The sequence below is a fragment of the Schistocerca serialis genome, chromosome 3 (genome assembly GCF_023864345.2).
Source record: "Schistocerca serialis cubense isolate TAMUIC-IGC-003099 chromosome 3, iqSchSeri2.2, whole genome shotgun sequence".
Taxonomy (NCBI): Eukaryota; Metazoa; Arthropoda; class Insecta; order Orthoptera; family Acrididae; genus Schistocerca; species Schistocerca serialis.
The window spans coordinates 45,024,075-45,048,765 of NC_064640.1; the positions used below are offsets into that span (position 1 = coordinate 45,024,075).

The following is a 24,691-nucleotide window of genomic DNA, read 5'->3' on the forward strand; positions in this document are numbered from 1 at the left end:
AATGTTTCATTAACACGATTCTGCGTCCATGGCTATCAGCTGGAATGGAAAGTTTCCGCAAGTGACCAGGAGTGTTTGCTGGCCATACAGCATTCGTATATCTCCGTTTAGACGCTTCCCCAAGCGATCAGAATTGTCAGCAAGTTGGTGATGTTTGTGGTCGTTTTGAGCAACAGTTGCTTAGAGACTTCTCATGATTTACGAACATAACTGGCTTACTATCTTACGGTGATCTCGTAATTTTGTAACTGTATTGTAAGAGCCTTAATTCACACATTGCCAGAGACCAGAGTGTACGATTAATCAATTTCGCCAAAGATGTTAGATTTTCTATATCTTTGCAGAGATTCGTGGAATGCTTAGTTTTGACAAACGACTTTGATCGAATAGAAGTGGTGGAAGTTGCGGAGGTTGGGAAGAGTGTTTGTTGTGTAAATTTCTGTGTTTTTGTTATTACATCGGTAAATTGTTTATTGTTTGAAGTCAAAAAAGTGTTGCCAAGATGCCTGTGTTTCATACGAAAACGATAGAGAGCATTTTGGAACCTGTTGCTCAGCAGGTAATGTATTCCTCATCTTAATCATTACTCAGTCATTTTCAATACGTTTTTTGGTCGAAGTTTAAAATTGCTTGTACTTAATGTATCAAATTTTGAACTGTCAAATAACATGTCCTTTATAACAGACCCTTTGCTTAGTGTTGACAAATGGGCGTGTCGTTTAGTAAACGATGGAGGTCACGTGACCTTACGTCATAAAGTACTGTGTTTCAACCCATATTTAGACATGAGGGAAGCTCATTCATTAATTCATAAGTTCTGTATCTCGTTTCCCAATAAAGGGCGTTACCAAGCCAAGTTCATAGTTGACATGTAAAACACGAAACGCTTGGAATCCTTGTCTTAAATTGTTTAAAGTTCTTCGCGAACTTTTAAACACCATCCCCATTTTAGAGTCTCGTATTTTTCGTGGAATTTTTCTGGATAATAGGAAACAAAGGCACATGAAATGTTACTCTTGACGCATCTTATACGTCATGTATAAATATACGCAAGCCTTGTAGATCATGTCCCTGTGTTCTGTGTGAGAACGCATCTATCGATTCCTTTAAGATGAACATCGCCCCATATCATAACAAGTGGTTGATGAGAAATTTCCCATAATTGCTGTTAGTGTGTAGAGGTTTTACAAGCTCCATGAGATATTCAAAATTACGTGGACACCCGTGTATACCTGAATGAACACAGTTTGGTTCACCAGATACCGTATAAATATGCGAATGGATTATTATTATTATTGTCATAATCAGTATCTCTATTAACTAAAATAGGTAATATTATTCCAAACCAGGACCGCACTAATGCTTGAATGTAGGTCTCTACAATGGGATATCAGACGTGTGTAATATGTGAAAACTCATTGCTATTAACAACAGCATCTCTAACCCATTGCTGTGTATGAGTGTGTTTCCCGAGTAGATATTTGCTGCCAATATTGTACTGAAATAAATGCGGAATTAGTTCAGCTGCAATATTTTGTGCAAATTATCCAATGTTTAAACAATTTATTACAGTTGTGATGCCAAGCAACACAGTACACAACAATTGTACAAACACAGTATCTGGTGGAAAAAACTGTTGGAGCCCACCATGCAGTGAAATATGATCAAATAAACACATGGCGTAATAGACACTACTGCCATTACTTGATTGTTAGACATTTTTAAGTATTTTCTGATAATATTTAGTGAATTTGGTGAATGGAATCAGCACCAGTAATTCTGCCTCACCTTCTTGCAACATCTATTAATCAGTTAGTTTAAATTGCAGAAATTTCAATGTCACATTCACCACAACACTCAAAACATCGTGACAGAATCTTGCTATTTATGCAGCTAAGTACTAACACCTTTCATCCTCCCAGCTGAAACTGAAAGTGAAGGCTGTGTATATTCCAAAAATTCTAAAATAGATACAAGAATTATTTCACAGAGAAGTTGATGAGGCTGTGATTGCCATCTTCCCTTACTCTCTAATCTAGCCTGAGGTCTACATTAGTTGGGAAGGAGACAATTTGGTTGAGTAGGAGAAGTCAATGAATGTGAATGAGACATATAGGATGTTGTTATGTACTGGAACATAGCCTGATGTCTAGTTCCACACCATATATAACATGTTTTGTTATAAAAAAATACAACTGGAAGGTAAATTAAGAGGACCTGTATTACATAATAGACATTTCTCAGGTGACTTCTGTGGTGTGATTGTGTGAGCTTATCGAGAAATGTAAGAGGGAGAGGTGAACTTTCATAGAGAGTTTCCACTACTGACCAGAATTGAATAAGACTTCATGTGTTTTCACATAGTTAGTTACAAGTCCAACAAATCTCATTTTTGATAAGCGTTATGACGTGCAGCATTTCGACAGAACCAACATAGAACACACCTATAAAAATGTTTATATCGCTACATGCTGGCCATTTACAGGCTTTTTTCTGCAGAAATGGCAATTATTTATAGTCAAGCACTCTTCTGTGGTAAATAAAGAGTTGTTAAGGAGAAACATCTTTAATTGACATTTAAAAAGACTTCCACTGTCAATCGAGTATTTTATTTCCATGGGTAGTTTGTAAGAATCTTTGTACATTTTACCTCTTATTGTGTCAAATAATGCTAAGTACTTTATTTTGTTCAGTGAATGCTTTTTACCAAAGTGAGGAGTTATCCTTGAATATTATTGCACAAGATTTCAGTGAACGAAAATATGCAAAACTTGTTGAATTGCTGACTTCTGTATCCCCATACTCAATAATTATTCCTATGACAGAAACAGCCAAACCTGTATGATTTAGCAAGTCTACCGTTTTTTTTTTTTAAGTTTCCATCAATATGCACATCGAAGAATACTGAATTTCTTATCTTGCTCATTATTTGATATTATTATCCTATGTTAACAGGAGGTGGGATGTTTGTGATAATAGAAAACTGGGTGAGCTACTAGAATGAAATTTTCACTCTACAGTGGAGTGTGCGCTGATATGAAACTTCCTGGCAGATTAAAACTGTGTGCCGGACCGAGACTCGAACTTGGAACCTTTGCCTTTCATGGGCAAATGCTCTACCAACTGAGCTACCCAAGCATGACTCACGCCCCGTCCTCACAGCTTCAGTTCCGCCAGTACCTCATCTCCTACCTTCCAAACTTCACAAAAGCTCAGTTGGTAGAGCACTTGCCCACGAAAGGAAAAGGTCCCGAGTTCGAGTCTCGGTCTGGGTGAGCTACGTTTTCTCAAAGTTTATAGCTATCCTATTTGTGCAATAGCCGTCAGTAACATTCACAAAAACATCATGTACTATCTTTTGTAATCAGCTTAAAAATAATGCTTGCATCATCTGCAAATCATTCTAATTCTGCCTCATGATTCGGATAAAATACTAGAGCATTAACATCAAGCAAGAAAGGAGTTGGTGAATGATTGAACCCTGTGTGACTCCCATCGTAATTGCGGGGGGGGGGGGGGGGGAGATGAACTTACCAATACCAGATGTAGGCATTGATCTCTAATTTAATGATGGTGCAGCATGTGACACATTACTTTGTGCATAGCCCTAAGTCTAGGTTACATTTGAAGTCGACAGTTTGGTTGAGAGTTGGCATGACCAACGAACGTGAATACAAAATTTTATGCGTGCTCACATACTGAGTTGTAGCATAGCCCAAGGTACAGCTTAGGTTGAAAGGTGACAGAGAGGTGAATTGTTGAACACTCCCATTACTTCTTAATTTCTCCCAAAGCAGATGACCAGGCATCCCTCTTTGTACTACTGAAACAAACTGAGGTAACTTCCAGCATTCTGTTTCTAAATAAGAACTAAACCAGGCATGTGGTGAATCACATAGGCCTAGTCTATAAAAAATTAACTTTCTTAATAGGATCTTGCAATCCACACAGTCAGATGCCTTTGAAAAGTAGCAGAAGATCCCAGCTGGTGATATTTTATTATTTAAAGACTTTATTAATTGCTCAGTAAATTTATAAATAGCTGTCTGAGTAGTGTATTCATTTTGAAATCAAACTGTAATTGGCTAAGTATCTCATTACTACATTTGTGAGAAACCACCCTGGATTGCATTACCTTCTCAAAAATTTTGGAAAAGTACTAAGAACATGGCATACTATAGGGCCAAAATGGGATTGCAAAATTTGTGATTCACCTCATCTGCTTTGACCCTTGGTGTCATCAAGATGGGGGATGCCTCTGTTTCAGGCATATACAATATGTTCCTCATTACACCCATGAACCAACAATGACACATAAAATACATAACTCCAGCAATAATGTAATGAGACTACGACGACACAACACTGTTCCAAAACAAATGTTAAAAAGTCATCTTAGCTTATCTCAAGTCAGAACTTCAATAAGAGACCCAGTAGATTTCAATGAAATGTCACACACACAGTGACACCTACCATAGTGACTTCACATTTAGAAAACTGCAAAATCATCAAGAAGTTCACAAACAGGAATGTAGCTTGGTGCAACAGCAACCTGGAATTGCAAAGGAGGCAGGTAAGAAGACTATTCAGTATTGCAAGAAGAATCGAGAAGCCCTTTGCCAAAGGGAAGCAAGTGAAACCATCATCCTGGAAGGTATTTTTTGAGGAAGTGGAACATAACAGCTACTTGCCCCAGACTTCACAAAATATAAGAGGAAGGGAGATGGTGATCTCACAAGTACAGCAAATGAAGTGCTGGATGTGCTTCTCAAGACTAACTCTCCTCTGTGCACTCTGTTAGACAACATGCATCAAGATTCAGACCCTGAATTTACAGGGGGAATCTGCTAAGAATGTATTGGTAAAAAAGATCTAGTAGATCTAGTGGGCAGTGGGAATGTTTCATCTGTACTAGTCACCAGGCCCAGATTGAATCTTTCCAGCTCTACTGCAGCAATCAGGAGAGAGCTTAATTAAACAAATAAGTAGGCTGTTTAGAATTAGCCTAACAGAAGGAATCATTCCTAAAGCTTGGAGGACAGTGAGAGATGTTTTCATTCTGAAGCCATGGAGAACTGATCATACTAAGGCCAAGGATATGGGACAGAACAGTCTTTCCTCCTTTGTTTTAAGGACACTAGAAAATCTGGTTAATGAGCATGTTAGGGAAAGGAAACTAACTAAGGTTCCTCTACATGTAAACCAACAAGGGTATCAAACAGGCAAAACATGTGAAACAGCACTTCACCAGTTGGGGAAGTGGAAAAGCACCATGGTTTCAGGAAATTGCTCTTTATATCTTTCTGGATACCAGGGAGCTTGTAGCAGTACACCCTTTGAATTCATGGTTAGAGCTGCAAAAGAGCATGGCAATCGGACAACTGTATACAGGTGGATCTATTTCATGATGAATAGACTAAAGGTAGAAGCCACCATTATAAATGAAGAAATGGTGATCAGCACCACAGAAGGCTGTCCACAAGGGGGGGTTTTGTCTCACTACTTTGGAACCTAGTGGTGAATGAACTCAATGAGTAGCTAAATATTAGAGGCTGCTTTTGCCAAGGATACAAAGACAGCTTGTCATAGTAAATGTTGGCAAATTTGCTAATACTGTTAGAACTGTGGCACAATGTACATTGAACATTGTGCAAAACTGGTGCAGGAAACAGGATCTAAGGCTCAATACTAAGAAAATGGTTGTAGTATCATTTAAAGGGAAGCATATCCACCACATTCTGGATTCATAAGCTTCTTGATGAAATAGAGATTGTAGTGAGTTTCTAGGGGTAACCCTGGATGTGAAACAAACATAGACCCCTCACATAAGGAATATATTTTCCAAGGTGAAAGGTGTCCTTAAGAGCACTAGAAGATCCTGTGGGGAAAAACCTGGGGCCTAAACCTTAGGAGTATGTACTGTATGCAAACCACTGTAACAAGACCTATGATAATTTGTAGGGGTACAGTATGGTGGAACAAAGTAGAATAGAAGGTGGTTGCCAAGAGCTTGGCAAGGTGCAGAGACTAGCCTGCTTAGCTGTAACAGGTAGAATTGGCAGTACTGCCATTGCTGGGATAGAGACCATCTGGTCATGCCTTCATTACACCTGTGGGTTAAAATGGAGGCAGTAGCAGGAGCATATAGGCTAAAAACTAAAAATAATTGAGTACCATTAGGATATCCACTATCCCACACCAAAATAGGTAATGTGGTAACTGTAGGAATGGTCATGGAAATGTCAGCTGACTATAAAATAACTTCCAGCTGCTTTAATAAACCTTCCAGTGTAACAATTGAAAGTAGGGAGCAGTGCATGAATGAATCATGACACTGTTAGGAGACATAGTCTGCTTTACTGATGGGCTGAAAACAGACGGTGGTGCTGGGATACATAGAGTACAATCTAGGTTAGAGAGCACAATCTGGGGTTGAAAGCAGATGAGGGGGTACAAGGGTTGCACCATAGGTTAGAGAGCACAATCTGTCTATGGAAGCAGGCTACACTGTTCAAGGCAGAAATATCAGCTGTCGTGGTGTACGTGGAGGAGAATTTGTGTAAGGCCCCCCCCCCCCCCCAGGGGCTCACCGCTCTTTGGCGGGTTTGTGCTTGGCTACCACGGGTCCTCATCCTTTGCAGCATCTTTTCACTTCCATACTGCATGTCTGCCCTTGGGGAACATGTCAGGGATGCTTTTGGGAATGTTCCGCAATGTCTGTAGCTGACATACGAACAGTCCCACCCCTGTTTTTTGTTCCTTTTTCCCCATCTTCATTCACCTTCTCCTATTCTTCCTCTGCTTTGGTGCTTAAAGCTCCTCTTTTTTCTTCTTCCTCTGTTTGCACTCCTGAAGCCCCCCACCCCCTCCTCCCACATCTGTTGAATAACAGGTGACTGAGTAACATGTAATTCCCAACCCTGGGCCACAGGTAGGGTTCGAATGTACCCCTGGTACAGGCAAGCCGCAGGGAGGGGTGATTGCCCGAGCTGCTACCTTCACAAACTGCCGATTGGTCCCTCTTTGTCAGGTGTTCGGAAGGTGTGACCTGAGATGTGAACAATCACTTAAGGCAGGTACATCCCCTTGTGAAGGGGCCCCCAGTTGGAAGGAGCATGCTCTCAAGAGATGCTGGCAATCATGGGGGATTTCCTCGCAATGAGCCAGTCATTATTTTTGCAGTCCACGTCTACCAAATGTAAATGCAATGAAGCTCCCAATTCAGAGACCCTCCCAGCTGCACCTCAGTTCCTCATGGTTTTACATACTGAAGACAGTCAGTCCTTCGCAACAGTAAATCTGTTAATTATGCAGAAAGGTGTTGATGCAGTTGCCAGCACTGTGAAATCCTGCTGTCGTTTATGGAATGGCACTTTGCTTTTGGAGACCACTACTGGTTCTCAGGCACAACACCTACTTGCTGCTATGCTCCACCATGGCTATCCTGTTTGTGTCGAGGTCCATAGAACTCTGAATTGTTCCTGTGGTGTTATTTACACTAGGATGCTCGACGCTCTGACAGAGGCCAAAATCCAAACATATCTGTCTAATCAGGCTGTCATTGCAGTCCATCAGGTGTCGAAGAAGGTAGAGGCCTCCTTAGCGCCCACATGCACTCTTTTTCTCACCTTTGATAGATTGGTGCTTCCATCCAAGATGAAAGCAGGCTATGAAGTTATCATAGTCCAACCATACATTCCCAACCCGATGCGTTGCTACCAGTGTCGTCGTTTCAACCACACTCAAATGTCTTGTTGACACATGGCCAGATGTGTAACTTGTGGTAGGGATGTGCACGAGGACGATTGTCCACCTCCTCCTCCCCACTGTATCAACTGCAATTGCGACCATACTGCCTCCTCTCAAGATTGACCGATGTATCTCAGCAGGCTGTCCAGGAGATCCGGATAAAGGAAAAAGTACCTTACCTGGTCGCTCGCAAGTTATCGGCTAGTCGCAAACCCTGCGTTCTACCGTCTGGCACTTACAGTACTGTTCTTGCTACATCTCGCTCCATGAAGGACATGGCCATGCAGACATGCAATCAGATTCTTGCCTCATGGGGCGATGTCACCAGCTACACAACCAGCAGGGTGGAAGGGACAGAAGGACTACCCCTGAAAAGACTTCGTAAGTCCCTCCAGTCAACCAACACCTGAGTCGTCTTCTGCTAACCAGAAAGGCAGAAGAAGTCTAACAAAGGCAAACGGTCTTCTCCTTTGCCGACTCGAAAATCCTCTTCGACAGTCGCATCATGATACCCTTGCCCGGCCGGCCTCTCTGTCGCCGGTGCGCACCACCAGCCATTTTTATGCGTTGGACTCTGCAGGCTGACAGCAGAAGAAAGCCTACACTTCTGTGGACCTCACGGAGCAGGATCCTCCTTTTTCTGTGCCCTGTAGCATCATATCTTCGCAGGCTGGCACTCAGCAGCCGTGAAGGTGACACCCCTTCATTTTTTCCTCATCATGATTCTACTCCAATGGAACGTTCGCAGCCTTCTATCCAACCAAGAGGATTTTTGACTGCCTTTAGAATTGCAGTGTCCACTTTTACGCTGCCTTCAGGACACAGAATTGCATTCTCATGACCGCTTTGAGCTTTCACATTTCTCCTCTTCCTTTTTGACCCCCCCCCTCCCACTCCTACACCAACCCAGAAGTCGGCATTCCATCTCATGGTCATGGGGGAGCCGTGCTGCTCATATGGGATGACGTATGATGGTCATTTGCCTTTTCCCCACTTGACCTTTTCCCTTAGTACCATTTACATCCCTCCGTCATTCGATGTCATCAGGCAGACTTCCTCCAGGTTATGGGGCACCTACCTCACCCATTTCTGCTGCTCGGTGACTTGAATGCACACCATCCACTTTGGAGTTCTCCCAGTACCTATCCGAGAGGTACCCTCTTGGCTAACCTTAATCAACTTAACCTCTTCTGCTTTAACACAGGGCAGTCACTTTCCTTTCAGACTCGTAGCACATATATTCCCATTTGGACCTATCCTTCTGCACTGCCTAGCTTGCCCATCGTCTTGAGTGGTCCGTTCTGACACCTACTCAAGTGAACATTTCCTGTGTGCTATCCGTTTGCTGACTCCTACCCTACCTGCGTGCACACCCAGATAGCAGCATACTAAGGCTGACTGGAAGCCTCACTCCTCCCTGGCAGCCTTTGACAAACAAGATTTCCCCAGTTGTGATGACCAGGTGGAATAACTTACAAACATTATCCTTACTGCTGCAGAACATTCTATTCCTTGCACTTCTTCTTTACCATATTGTGTCCCGGTCCCTTTACGGACTGAGGCATGCCATGACACAATGCACACACAGAAACGTGCTCTCCGAGTTTTTAACCTTCATCCTACGATGGCAAATTGCATTTATTGTAAACAGATGCATGCAAAGGGTCATCACGTTTTTCGGGACAGCAAAAAAGCTAGCTGAATTCCATTCACTATTTCTTTTAACAGTTCCACTCCATCTTCTGTTGTGTGGACCAACCTCCGACCGCTCTCTGGGACCAAGATCCATTCCCCAATTTCTGACCGAGCGAGGTGGCGCAGTGGTTAGACACTGGACTCGCATTCGGGAGGACGACGGTTCAATCCCGCGTCCGGCCATCCTGATTTAGGTTTTCCGTGATTTTCCTAAATCGCTCCAGGCAAATGCCGGGATGGTTCCTTTCAAAGGGCACGGCCGACTTCCTTCCCCGTCCTTCCCTAATCCGATGAGACCGATGACCTCGCTGTCTGGTCTCCTTCCCCGAAACAACCAACCAACCAACCCAATTTCTGGCCTGACAGTAACAGACAATGTCATCGTGGATACTATTGCTATCTCCAACAACTTGGGCTGCCATTTTATGGAAATTTCGAGCTCCTCCATCCGAAACAAGAGGCGGCGGCTCGGGTAATACCCTTCTCTTCTCAAAATTGTGAGTGTTACAATGCCGCCTTTACTATCAGGGAGCTAGATCATGTTCTCACTTCATCCAGATCGTCCACACCAGGGCCAGACATTTTTAAAATTCAGATGTTGCAGCACCTTTCTCTTTCAATCAAGCACTTTCTGCTTAATACATACAACTTCATCTGGGCAGAGGGCACATTTTCCAGACGCTGGGGTGGAGCACTAACAACTGCACAGTGTGGATTTTGAGCATGCTGTTCTGCAGTTGACCATCTTGTAACTTTGCCCTCTCCTGTCGTGAATGGTTTTCTGTGGAAATCCCAGAATGGGGGGTGTTTTTCAATTTTCAGAAAACCCACAACACCAGCTGTAGGACTGGTATCCTCCGTACACTCTACACGTGTGACTTCCGTGTCTGCCTGCCCATTTCATTGAGGAATTTTTAAAGACTGAGTTTTCAAGATATATGTGGGTTCTGCCCTGTCGGACACCTTTATACAGCAAAATGGTGTGTCTCAGGGTTCTGTCCTATGGGTTGTCCTCTTTGCTATCGCCATTAACCCTACTATTGCCTGTCTCCTGCTGAGCTTCTCCGGCTCCCTTTTTGCTGACAATTTTGCCATCTATTGCAGTTCTCCATGGAACTGTCTCCTTGAGTGGCATCTTCAGTGATGTCTCGATTGTCTTTACCCATGGAACATCAACAATGGCTTACATTTTTTCCACAGACGAAACCGTTTGCGTGAATTTCTGGTGGCAGAATTGGTTTCTCCCACCATCTTTACGTCTTGAAACTACAAAATTCCGGGGACTCCTATCTTGAAACTACAAAATTCATGGGGCTCCTGCTCGATAGGAAACTCTCTTGGTCCTCCCATGTGTCTTACCTGGCAGCCTGCTGTATGCAGTCCCACAGTGTCCTGTGTGTCTTCAATGGTACTTCCTGGGGTGCAGATCGAACCACCCTCCTCTGTTTGTATTGGTCCCTTGTCCGTTCCCAACTAGACTGTGGGTGCTTTGTTTATGCATCTGCACGTCCGTCCCTCTTATGCTGTCTCAATACTATCCACCATCGTGGTATCAGTTTAGCCACTGCCGCCTTTTACACTAGCTCAGTTGAGAGTCTGTATGCAGAAGCTGCCAAACTAGCACTGTGAATTTCTCCTTAGCAGATATGCGTGCCGTTTGTCTGCTATGCGTGACCACCCATCCTATGCCACCTCCTTCAATGACTCCTTTGATCGCTAGTATGGGCGTGTCCCTCTTTTCTGTTACCTCGTGGAGTTCACTTTCGGCTCTTGCTTTGGCAGATTAACTGCACACTCCCTACAACTGTCCCAGTGGGTGTGAACCCTTCACCACCTAGGAATTGTGCAGCAGTCCTTGTTCACCTTGGCCTTCATTTGCTTGCTAACAACACTATTCCAGCCTCGCTTTGTAACCTTCGGTTTCACGGTCTTCCCACGGAACTTCGTGATAGTACGTTTGTGTACACTAATGGCTCTTGGACTGACCATGGTGCTGGGTGTGCCTTCATCATTGGCGCCAACGTTTTTTACTATCAGCTTTCGGCACACAGCTCAGTATTTACGGCAGAGGTCTTCGCCCTGTATCAGGCCACAGAGTACATCTGGCGACACAGGCTTTTCAATTGTGTCATCTGCTCGCATTCTCTCAGCGTCCTTCAAAGCATCTGTGGGCTGTACACCGTCCACTGTCTGTCCCATAGTGCAACAGGTCCAAGAAAACTGTCACTTGCTCACTCTTGATGGGGCCAACGTGATGTTTATGTGAGTTCCTGGTCATGTTGGTGTGACAGAAAACGAGGCTGCTGGTGCTGCTGCCAAGGCTGCAGTCCTCGTACCTCAGCCCACTAGTTCTTATGTTCCCTTTGATGATCTATGTGTTGCCGTCTTTCAGGAGATCATGTCACTTTGGCATCACCACTGGTCCTCCCTTCATGGGATAAGCTATGGGTTATTAAGCCTCTCCCAGCGGCTTGGACGACCTCCTATCGGCTCTCTGGCCGTGAGAATGTGATTTAAAGTAGGTCGCATATTGGGCACTGCCGTTTTAGCCATCTCCATTTGTTAAGTGGTTCTCCCCCACCACTTTGTGCACATTGCGCCCAACTCTTAACTATCTGCCATTTCGTGATGGGGGGAACACCACCACTATTGGTACCAGAAACTTGACTTGACCTATATAGCTCAATCGAAGACAGAGCTACCAGGAACTCACAAATTCCAAAACCTGGTACCTTAAATTTGCCTTGACCTATATGGGGGAGGGGTTATTTTCACTTGGGAAAAATAAATATCTCAAAGATGGCTCAGAATATGAAAAAAATGTTCTAGGTGAAAAGTTAATACTAGTGAAGAGGACATCTGTCTATGCTACTACTGGCCACCACCTATCACTCTGTTTGGCCAGGGTCAACTCTGAATTTTGACCTGGGAAGCCCCATTTTTTATTCCATATTCAGATTCTATACCAAAAAATACATACAGATTATTCAAACCATTGTTTTTCATATGTGATATATGGCACTGTAATTGACAGTTATCAAGTGTGCCTCCTTCTGCACTTAAGAACTGACACATTTATACTAAAGGTAAACCTTGGTGTTCTGACAGTTGATATTTGTGTTCAAAATTTACTTTAGTGTTGCAAATTTGATTGCACATTACAATACACTTAGCCGTTTCAATGTCTGGTTAGAAACTATGTTTAGCGTTGATCCAGAAATGACAATATGGATGTAATAGTATCTGTTCCCATCGGGATTCTTGATTTCGGTGAGTCCCCTTGCCTGTCACCATTTGGGTGAGAGATTTTGCAGAGTTCCCTTGCCTCACACCATTGGGGTGGTAGATTTTGGAGATCATCCATGTTAGGTGCACCTGTCACCATAATTTCATGGACATTTTGTCTTATTACAGTGGTTGTGGTTTGTATTCAGCTGCATAGTGGCCAGCACAAGAGTTACAGCAGTTGGATGGAAATGCGCACCAAAATCAGTCACCCTGATGGTGGAGTTTGAGGGCAGCCACTTAGTTTGAGCATTTTGATGGTTTGGGGGCTCACCGCAATCAATCCCATAGGAAAAGAAAACCCTGTTATCATACAAGTATCTAATTTGCCAGAAATTTTAGTGTCTAGCCATATTATTTGTACTTTACAATCACATTTGCAACACACAACGTTTGAACATCAGTGTCAACTGTTAGAAAATAAAGGTTTACATTTACATCATAAATGAAATTTAGAATCAAAAGTATTGGTTCTTAATTGCAAAAGAGGCACACATGATCCTTTTGGATTACAGTGCCATCTACCACGAATGGGGAGCAATGGTTTGAGTAAATGGTACATATTTTTTGATGTATAATACGAGTATGCAATAAAAACGGAGTGCTCCCATTTGAAAATACAAAGTTGACCCCACCCACTCAGGTGGGGTGGTTAGCAGGTGGCCAGTTGTAGCACAAATAGATGTCCCCCTTACTAATGTAAACTTTTCACCAAGAACATTGTTTTTGTATAATGTGTTGTTTTTTTTATATATTTACTTGTCTCAAGTTAAAGCAAACACCCTCTATAGCTCATAGTGAGACAGTGATACCAGGAACCCAAACACAACTCAAAAACCCGTTACCACAAATTTCACTTGGTCTGTATAACTCAACCAAAATCGACTAACTCATAACACCAGACCCCACTCCATGACACCCACCAATAAAACTAATATATACCAAATTCAACCACTGACCCAAACCTCAGAATAATACTAATCCAAGATAAATTACAAAACGTTCATCTCGAAGAAAACTACCCACTATACTCTTACAATAAAGATCAAAAACATACTTACCAACAACAGTCAACAGCCAAATTAGTCTAGACTGACCATATCTCTCTAACCCTCTCCTCCCCCCCCCCCCCCCCCCCCCAAAAAAACATCCACCACCACCCAGCTACCAACTGATACCTGTCCCCAAATAATATGCACATAAAAAAAGACTATTAACATATAACCTACATCATTCACAATCCATTCTTCTTTCACTCTTTTACTCACGAGCTTCAAAAAATGTTCAGATAGGCAATAATTTTCTGGTACAGTTTTCCTCCAACAATACTCATCTTTCGAGATTGTAGACTCAAGGTGCACCTCTTACCCTCCTTATAACAGACATGACAGCCCCCAAAAGCACCATATAGTATTTGTGCAAGCTAGTATTGAATAATCTCCAAACTGTGCACAATCCTTTACCATTAAATGACAAAACCCCCTGCTACCCAAATCCCTATATGAAGAAAAGCAATCAGAAACTAGTTGACCCCTCTGCAGCATACTCTTCTATTAACCCAACTAAAACCCCACCTCTAACCACCATAAAAGCAACATCAGAACACCCACCCCTGGAAACAACAGCACCCCACACCTATATTCCCACAGGATGAATACCCCTTCCCAAACCGCAATTCATCAACTTTTACAACTGCCCCCCCCCTCCCCCCCACCCCTCCAAAGACCCACTATACTTAATAAACTCAATACACACCTCGCAGCAAAAAGAATACCAATACAGTGCACACCTATCTCTCGCACCCGTCTCATGCACACAGAAACCAAGTAGCAGACTGATAACACCAATGATATGTTAACAACACAATATGCTGCATGACCAGCCTAGCTTGCTCAAACCAGAAACCTCTCCTAAAGGAACTCCAAACATTATTGTGACAACACCTCTGCATATACAGGTCTCTGGTTCAGTAATCAGGAACTCTGGTTAATTTCGTTTACTCTCCACACTGGCGACACTTAACTCACTTGGCAATTAGACCCATACAGTTGTAAAATTTTATGATGGTAGCCATATAGTCCCCCATTGAAGCCATTGAACTAACAGCCCCAAAACCAAAAACACGTGAGATTAAAATACTCACAAATATACCAACAACTATCTAAAAAAAATGGTATCATCTTTATTTAAAATTCTTTGCCCCAACATGAAAATCTAAAATGAAACCAAAGACTCCACATCACTATCTCAAAGTCATCATAAATGTAGCGTGGAGGGTTTAATCACCTCTGACTCATGAAGTCCATACTTACTACTGACACATGCATCCCTGTGTCCAATAAAAACATGTACTTTCTACCCTTCACTATTCCCACTATATTACATTCTGCCTCTGGATCCATATTAGTTGCACTGAAATTTATGGAGAACTCCACACAGTGGACCTGGGACTTCCTTTTGCATTTAACACCAGCTTATTCATCCCCCATTTCTCCTTACCATTCCTACAGTAATGGTGGTGGTGTACAGTCACACCACATCTACCACACTGCAGTTGACAACATAGCCTCTGCATATGTCCCATCCTCCCACAGCTATACTCTTTCACATTGGAAAAGAATACTCCTCTCTTTTCCCACATTCCTGTTGCTTCATAAATTTCTTCAAACTCCATGGCTAACCCGACCACAAAGTATAAATCCTTCGGGGTACCGGTTCCCACATTTCGTGACATATCAGGTGGCAAGCCCATTAAAATGCACTCAGTGCCCTGTGTTTCTCTTCATGAAGTATTACTCTGTTCGCCTCACCACTGTCCCATAATTCATATGGAAGCACATTCACTTTTGTATTCTGTCCCCAAAAATTTTCTATCGACTCATTATGGTTCTTTGAGAGCCTATACAAATGTTTGTAGAAAAACCTTGCACTGTTTTGTTTCTTGTACCTTCATAGTAGGCCTTCTTTCAATTCATCAAATATCTTCACACCTGTTAGTCCCTTTGTACGTCTGACGTAAGTCTTGACTTCCCCTGCTATCTGTCCTTTTGTCATGTGTAATAACTGATCCTGCAACCACACACAGTAGTAACTGCCAACTGCAGCTCATCCAAAAATGACCTCCTACGACTACGTCTGCCAACCATTGTGAAGCGCATGGCAGGAGGTATGTCCCATTGTACTAATTCTTTCAGTTCACATATGGAACATGGGAAGAATGATTGTTTAAATGCCTCTCTGTATGCTGTAATTAATTGTCCTCCCAGTCCCTCTGTGACCGATTTGTAGGGGGTTTTAGTATATTCCTAGAGGCTTTATTTACAGCCGGTTATTGAAACTTTGTAAATTGGCTTTCTCAGGATAGTAAACACCTATCTTGGTTTAATTTCTTCAGCATTTCTATGAAACTCTTATGTGGATCAAAAAAACTTATGAACAATTGTGCTAGCTTTGTGTGTAGTATGGTTCCCACACACTGGAGCAGTATTCTAGAATGGGTCACTCAAATGCTTTGTAAGCAGTCTCCTTCATAGCCTGATTGCATTTCCCCAGTGTTTACCAATAAAATGAAGTCTACCATCTGCTTTATTCAGGACTGAACCCACATGATGATTCCACTTCATATCCCTGCAGAGTTTTAAATCCAAATATTTGTATGAGTTGGTCAATTCCAACTGTGACTCATTGTTATTATAGCCATATGATGCTACATTGTTTTTGTTTTGTGGCATGCACAATTTTACATTTATGAACATTTAAAGCAAGTTGCCGATCTTCATACCACTTTGAACTCTTATCAATATCTCACTGAATATTTAAGCAATGTCTTTCAGACTGTACTTCATTATAGGTAACCGCACCTATGAAAAAATTCTGAGGTAACTATTAATATTGTCCACGAGGTTGTTAATATACAATGTAAAGAAGCCTTTGAAAATGGACTTAAGCATTTCAACTTTTGCTTTGCTGCCTCCTATTTCAGTTCCCGTTTCATTTGCATGTGACTGGTCACTAACTTTGGTGCCACTAACAGTCTTTACATAGGATCGGAATTTCTCAGGGAATTTGAAAGATCATTTGACAGTATTGTGCTATGGTAGGCTTCATGCATTTCTCTCTTCACAACGAAAAGAGTTTCATTTAGCATTATGAAAAGGATAGATTGCTACTCACTGTAAAGATGAAATGTTGAGTTGCAGGTAGGCATAAAGAAAAGAGCACTAGACATTAAGCTTTAGGCCAAAGCCTTCTCTCTCTCTCTCTCTCTCTCTCTCTCTCTCTCTCTCTCTCTCTCTCCCCTCCCCCCTCTCCCTCTCCCTCCCCCTCCCTCCTTCTCTCCTCTCCCACTCTCCCCCCTCCCCCACCCCCTTCCACTCTCCCCCACCCCCTTCCTCTCTCCCCCACCCCCTTCCACTCTCCCCCCTCCCCCTCCCCCCTTCCACTCTCCCCCCTCCCCCTCCCCCCTTCCACTCTCCCCCCCCTCCCCCCCTCCACCCCTCCCCCCTTCCCCCTTCCACTCTAGCCACTGTAGCCATATTGCTACTATTGCACTGAACAAAAGAGGCAGTTAGGAGTGGGGCAGAGAGGGGGAAGTGAAAGCAGAGTACAGGTGGGGGGAGAGGAGGACACTGTCAGGGAGTACAGGGACTAGAAGGTGGCAGGACAAGGCTGCCAGCAGACTGGCCGGAGGCTGGAGGGGTGGGGGGAGGGAGCAGAAAAGACTAGTGAATGCATTGGTAGGGACTGAGCAAAATGAAGGTGAGGGGACGTGAATTGGGAGGAGGAAGTTACAGGACAGAGAGTGCAAAAACTGTTAGGTGGAAGGAGTGGGGACAGTAGGTTATCATTGTTTGAGGCTGGGATAATTTCAGTAGTGGAGAATGTTTTGTAAGGATAACTCTCATCTGCGTAGTTCAGAAAAGTTGATGGTGGAGGGGAGGATCCAGACAGCCGGGGTTGTAAATCAGCCATTAAAAACAAGCATTTTCTGTTCAACTGCATGTTGTGCCACTGGGTGCTCAATTTTGTTCTTGGCAACAGTCTGGCAGTGACCATTCATTCTGGTGGACACCTGGTTGCTACATAAAAAGCTGTGCAGTGTTTGCAGCACAGTTGGTATATGACAAGGCTCCTTTCACAGGTGGCCCAGCTGCTGATGGGGTAGGATAAACCTGTGACAGGATTGGAATAGTAAGTGATGGTTGGATGGATTGAGCAGGTCTTGCACCTGGGTCTTCCGCAGGGATATGATCACTGTGGCAAGGGGTTGTGTTTGGGGAAGGGATGGAAGCTGTCAAACTGCAGGCACTGTTGGTGGTTGGTGGGTTTAATGTGAACAGAGTTGCGGATGAAGCCATGAGAGATGAGCTGGTTAATGTTCAGGGAAGTAGTACGCTGTGTTATGGAGGACCAGCTGAAGTGCGTGTGAAGGAAAGTGTTGAGGTGGTGAAGGAATGAGGATAGTGTGTGTTGGCCCTGAGGCCAGATAATGAAGATATTATGAATGTACCTGAACCAGACCAGGGTTTTGGCTTTGTGGGAGGCTAGGAAGGTTTCCTCTAGGTGGCCTATAAACAGGTTGGCATAAGAGGGTGCCACATGGCTGTGCCGCAGATTTGTTTGGATCTTCCCTTCGTAGCAGAATCACTTGTGCATTAGGATAAAGTTAATAAGATGTATGAGAGATGAAGTAATAGGTTTGGAGTCTTAAAGGTATTTGGAGAGAGAGTGTTAAATAGCGACAGGACCATGGGCCTGAGGGATGCTTGTGTACAGGGAGGTTGCGTCAACAGTGACAAGTAGGGATCCAAGAGGGAAAGGGCTGGGGATGGTAGAGAGTTGGTGAAGGGAGTTGTTGGTGTCTTTGATGTGGAAGGCTAGATTTTGAGCAATTTCTAGGATGTGTTGGTCAATAAGGGCCACCCCCTCAAAACTCCCCGCCAACACTCCACCAAATCCAGAGCTGTAACAATCCCAGAACACTGGTGTTAACCTTTGCACCAAAATCTTCAGCTCCATAGAAGTTTCAATCTTATCCAAAAGTCTCAGTTTCAGCCCTACACCTAAAATTAACCATGTTGGACTGGCCTACGACCTACTATCCTTCTTCAAATCTCTGCAATGGAAACTTTTCTTTGCCACTAATAACTCCAACAAAAGCCAGCCTAATCCCAACACTGGACCCTGCATGTCCCACTTCATACCACCATCCAACCCGGATTGTTGATCATGCCGCCATCCCCCCCCCCCCCCCCCCCCCCCAGTCATCTTCCAAGAATTCCTCACCTCCAGCTTGGCCTCTCCACCCTTGCCCAAGTTCCTTCCTAATATCAGACTTACAAAAGAAGAAAGGACAGTCATACGTAGCCTCAGAACAGATCCTCACTTAATTATCTACCTGGAGACAAAGGTTCCAATACTATCTCTATGGATCACAGTGACTACTTGACAGAAAGCCTTTTCCAATTGTGACTCAATCTCTAAACTCTGCCAGTGTGATCACATCCCAGAAATCCAAAATAACCTCCAATTACTGCTTAAAGCCTTAGGCCCTTTGCAGAATCTTGCCCCTGAATCCATTTCCTTCCTCAACCCCATGACATCCTGCACATCCACCTTCTACATGCTCCCCAAAAGCCCCAACACCAACAACCCCATTGTAGCTGAAAGAATTTCGGCATTTATTGACCAACATCTTGAACCAATTACCCAAACTCTAGCCTCCCATGTGAAAGATACCAACCAATTCCTTCACTGACTCTCCACCATGCCCACCCCTATACCACCTGTATCCCTGTTCATTATTGTTGACGCCATTTCCCTATACACCAACATACCTCATGCCTGTGTTCTTGCCGCAGTTGAACACTGCCCTTCCCAGTGTCCTTCAGTCTCCAAACCCACCACCTGATTCCTCAAACACCTTACTAAATTTATCTTAACACACAACTACTTCTCCTTTGAAGGGAAGGTATACAGACAAACCCGCTGCACAGCCATATGCACCTGCATGGTACCCTCCTATGCCAACCTGTTTATAGGCCATCTAGTGGAAACCTTCCTAGCCTCCCACAACCCCAAATCCCTGGTCTAGTTCAGGGTCATTGATGATACCTTCATGATCTGGCCTGAGGGCCAATACACCTATCCTCATTCCTTCACACCCTCAACACTTTTTCTTCCATCTGCTTCACCAGTTTGTCCTCAATCTAGCATGCCACCTTCCGTGATGTTGACCCCTTCCTCTCGATGGCTCCATTCTCACCTCTGTCCACATTAAACCCACCAACCCTCAACAAGGCCTGTATTTTGACAGCTGCCATCTCTTCCACACCAAAAAATCCCTCTCACATACGGACAGGCCAGCCAGAAATGGCTGATGGGGTAGGTTTATCCTGCAGTGACAAGAAGTCCCTTGGCAAGTATGCTGAAGGTCTTAGAAAGGCCTTCACAGGTTCACAAAACAGATTTCCCTTGCCATATCCCCACACACCCACAACCCTCCCACCACCCTCAATAACCAGCCACTCATGCCCTGAAACAAGGGACATTCTAACCAAGATCCTTTCCGGCCCTCCTAAAGTGGTGTTTCGTCATCCACCCAACCTCCACATCATCCTTATGCCACTGCGAATCGCAGCTCCACACCATATGGGTCATATCCCTGTGGAGGATCCAGTTACAAGACCTGCCCAATCCACCCACCCACCACTTCCCATTTCAGTTCTCTCACAGGCTTATCCTATCCCATCAGAGGCAGGGCCACCTATGAAAACAACCATGTCATATACCAACTTTGCTGCAATCATTTCACAGCTTTTTATATTGCTATGGTGAGCAACCAATTGTCCACCAGGATGAGTGGCTACTGCTGAACTGTGGCCAAGAGCAAAGTAGACCACCCTATGGCACAACATGCAGCAGAACATAACACACTTGATTTTAATGGCACCTTCAAAACCCAGTCCATCAGTATCTTCCCTTCAACCACTAACTTCCCTGAACAGCACAAATGGAATCTACCCTTACAATACATTCTCCACTCTCGAAATTATCCCGGCCTCCAACCTACTGTCCCAACGCCCCACACCCTCCATACAACAGTTTCCGCTCCCTCTGTCCTATAAGCTCCTCCTGATTCATGTCACTTCTTTCTCATTGTGCTTGCTCTCTGCCAATGCACCCACCAGTCTTTTCTGCTCACAGGCCTCCTTTCCTCCCTCATAGCTTCCTGATGCTTCTCCTGGCAGCCTTGTCCTGCCTCTGTCTGGTCTCTGTATGCTCCATCTGACAGCACGCCGCCCCCCCCCCCCCCCAACCTTACTGTGCTTTCTGTCCCCATTTCCTGACCCACTGTCAGTTGCTGCTTTCATTCAATGCAACAGTTTCAGTCTGGCTATAGCAGCCTGAAATAGCAGTCATGTGTGAATGAGGTGTATCTGCTTGTTTGAATGTGAGTGTGGTTTTATTTCCTTTTCTGGAGGAGAATTTGGCAGAAAGCCTAGTGTGTAACAGCCTTTTCTTTGACCTATCTGCAACCCAACGTGTCATATTTACAGTGAGTAAGAGTCTGTCTGTTTTTTAACTGGTGATTGTCCAATCTGGACTTTCCATTGTTTACATTCAGTGTCTCTCTGGCTATATGCATTGTTTTACACTTGTTATGCAGTAGTCTCTGTCCTTTAGAAGTTTCTTTACGGTGACTGTATACTATTCAGAGTACCTCCCATTATAAACTGTTCTGCTGGGTAAATATCTATGCAGTGCATCGTCAACTATTCTTTTAAACTTGAGCATAGTTGCTCTACATGCTTCTGTCCTGTGCTGAATGTTTCAAGTTAAGATACGACTGTACTGCTTTTCTATTTAGTATACTGAATGTATATATCTCTTTGCTTGTTTTAATTCTCCTTTGTACGTCAGTAGTCATTGTTGCCACAACCACATCATGGTCACTGATACCAGTTTCTATGTGGGCATCCTGAAAGAGGTCATGTCTGTTTGTTACCATTAGATCTAATATATTTCCATCATGAATGGTGTTCCCAAATGTCTGTTCTAGGTAATTTTCAGAGAAGGGATTTAGTAATGTTTCACTGGATATCTTGTCATGCCCACCACTAACAAAACTGTAATTTTCCCAACTGATTTTTGGATGATTAAAGTCTCCTTCGATGATTACAGTATGTTTGGGGAACTTGTGTACAAGTAAACTGAGGTTTTTTCTAAAGTTTTTGGTTATATTAGGAGTTTAGTTTGGTGGACAATAGGATCCAGTTACCAGTTTATGCCCTCCCCTAATACAAAGTCGTGCCCAAACAATCTCGCATGCAGCTGCAATCTCTAATTGTGTTGGATTTGAGTTTCTTCTCTACTAGGGCAAATACACAAACTCCATTTCTCTCTTGACTATCGTTTCGACATACACTTAAATTTTCGTTAGTAGTTTCACTGCTATCAATTCCAACTTTCAACCAGCTTTCTGTGCCAAGTGTTATGTGAGCTTCACTGTTTTTCAGGAATGCTTCAAACTCTGGCATTCTGCTGCAAATGCTTCGGCAGTTAACTATTAGAATTTTAATATTCTTCCCTGTGGGAGTTTTGGGGATATCCTTCAGCTGTCATTATTTGGACTGGATGGAGAGTAGCCTAATCTTAAAAAACCCTTGTGTGCACCCCACACACAGTCAGCTACTTGGGTAGCAGCCCAATGTGTACTGCTCACCTGACCCATTTAGTTGGACCCTGTGGTTCTCAACCCTACAAGACAAGTCCAGGAAGTCACAGCCTAGCTTATCACAGAATCTTTGAAGTCTCTGTTTCAAGCCTTCCACGTGAGTTAGAACCAGGGGGCTACGATCTGTTCTGGGGACAGTGCTACTAATTGTAAATATCGTTAACCTCTGTGATCGAGGTTGGTATTCTCTACCAGTTGCTAGAATGCTACACATGTGACCTCAGAGCCTAGATGACAGTCATTATTATTTCCATCATGTATCACAATCTGCAGTTGGCTGCACCCTGTTCCCTCAGTGGCTGTTGGAAAAGCTTCTTCAACATGTTGAATGTCACCCCCAGGCAAAAACACACTTAGAGCACCTAATGTTCCTTCATCTCCCTTTCTGCCATTTCCCTAGGTGGTACCATTATTCTCCATACGTTTGAACTGCCTACAATTAACAGACCCTACCCTTTAGCATTTGCCTCCTCTTGAGGCAGCAGGTTTCACCAAAAGAGGTCAAGTGAATCCCACTGGCTCAGTTTCACTGAAAGACAGCACCTTGAACTTGTTAGATTAGGGTATCACTATAACACCCTGTGAGCCCTCCCTGGTTCCTGTCTCTCCTGTATATGATGCCTAGATGTACCATTGACACACCTCTCGCAGTAAAGTGAACGAGTAGTGACAGATCCCACACTTCCTACAAAGGATATAGCATCAACAGGAAAGGATAGCGACTATAATCAACCTCAAAAAGTTTTAGAAAACTAGTAATTTTTACCACAGGTTTTTCTATTGCCTTATCAGAAGGCTCATTTTGTGTATTTGCTTTAATTTTTATAGAGAATTAATTTGTTTTTACCTCAACAGGTATCAGGCTTAGTTAAAAGTCATTTGTTCACTGTCTCGTAAGACACTGCACCAGCCACAACGCAGCTCCACTGTCAGTGATCTTCTCGAATATTCGCTAAAAAACTTGAAAATAGAGTTCATTTATGATAAATGTAGATAGTATTACTCCTTGTGAAAGGGAAAACTAGATGTAACACAATATGTTCGTTACAATATGTACTACAGTAACTAAATCACAAACACCGATTTACTGTGAACTGATTTATGTGCTGGTCAATGGTAACCTCCAAAAATTCTGAGAAATGTACATTTATTTGCATTGATGTACACTGACATTTGGGGTGATCGATTCTTTGGCAATAACTGTGAATCACAGACACTGATTTGCTATGAAATAAGTTATCAACAACACTTGTAACTTACAAAAACATTACGCTGCCACTTGACTTTCTGGAGAAGGGCATGATCAAAGTACCTGTGGCTGGATCTAATAAAGGAGTAGGTTGCTGAGCCAATTCCAGCTCTTCATCTGCAGCTGCTAGCCTATTACACAAGTCGGTATTACATCCTCTCAATTGTGCCATTTCATTAATCAATGCTTGGTCTGCCTCCCGACTAATGACACCCTGTATTTGAGAATCAGCCATTGTGGTACCTTAATACTGTAACTGCAGGGAATTTTCTAATTTTTCTGTACAAAATCATGGGGCATTTTTATTCAATAATTAAAATAGTTGTACAAATAGAATTAAAGGATCGTAACAGGAAAACAACACCTTGATTTAGAGTTGATATTTAATTGACAGTTAATGTAAATAATGCGGGAAATGCAAAAATTGCATTCAACATTATAAAAGCAGAATAAACTTATTCATAATTGTTCCAAATGTTGTACATATTAAAGCAAGATTCCATAAACAAGATTGGGAATAAGATTACAAAATTGCTGGCTTGAGAAGGCATGTGTGTATGTATGTGAGTGAGGCTGGAGAACATGTAAAACCCAGCACCCAATGTTTCAGACAGGAAAATCGCAACCTCTGATGTTCCAGAGCAACAGGAAAATATTTGGTTGGAAAATAGCCTACTCTGTTCCAGAGCAACAGAAAATTATTCAACGCAAAAAATCACAATTTCCGACATGGAATCAGAGCAGAAATTGCATCTGATGCAGTAACAGCAAGGTGCGCAAAATTATCTGGAAAGAGCAGAATGGACATGTTCACGTTGTCCACGACTGGAGGGTTAATCTCCAATTCACTCTAAGGAACACAGAATTCACTCACATTCAGGCCTTATGATTCAACACACACTTAACTCTTATATCTTATCATCCATATTAATTATGTGCACTGAGTAGCTACATGCCTGTATCGGTGATAGTTAACA

At 43.2% G+C, this 24,691-nt stretch overlaps 1 protein-coding gene across 5 annotated transcripts in view; it reads left to right on the forward strand.

Moving 5' to 3' along the window:
• The first annotated feature begins 382 nt into the window (after nucleotides 1-382).
• The window catches only part of LOC126469694 (vinculin), a 302,912-nt gene continuing 278,603 nt past the window's right edge, over nucleotides 383-24,691 (forward strand). For all 5 annotated transcript variants that reach the window (XM_050096859.1, XM_050096861.1, XM_050096862.1 and 2 more), the window contains exon 1: nucleotides 383-559. In XM_050096859.1, the coding sequence (XP_049952816.1) occupies nucleotides 503-559 (57 nt within the window). In that variant the 5' untranslated portion in view covers nucleotides 383-502. The remainder of the gene's footprint in view (nucleotides 560-24,691) is intronic.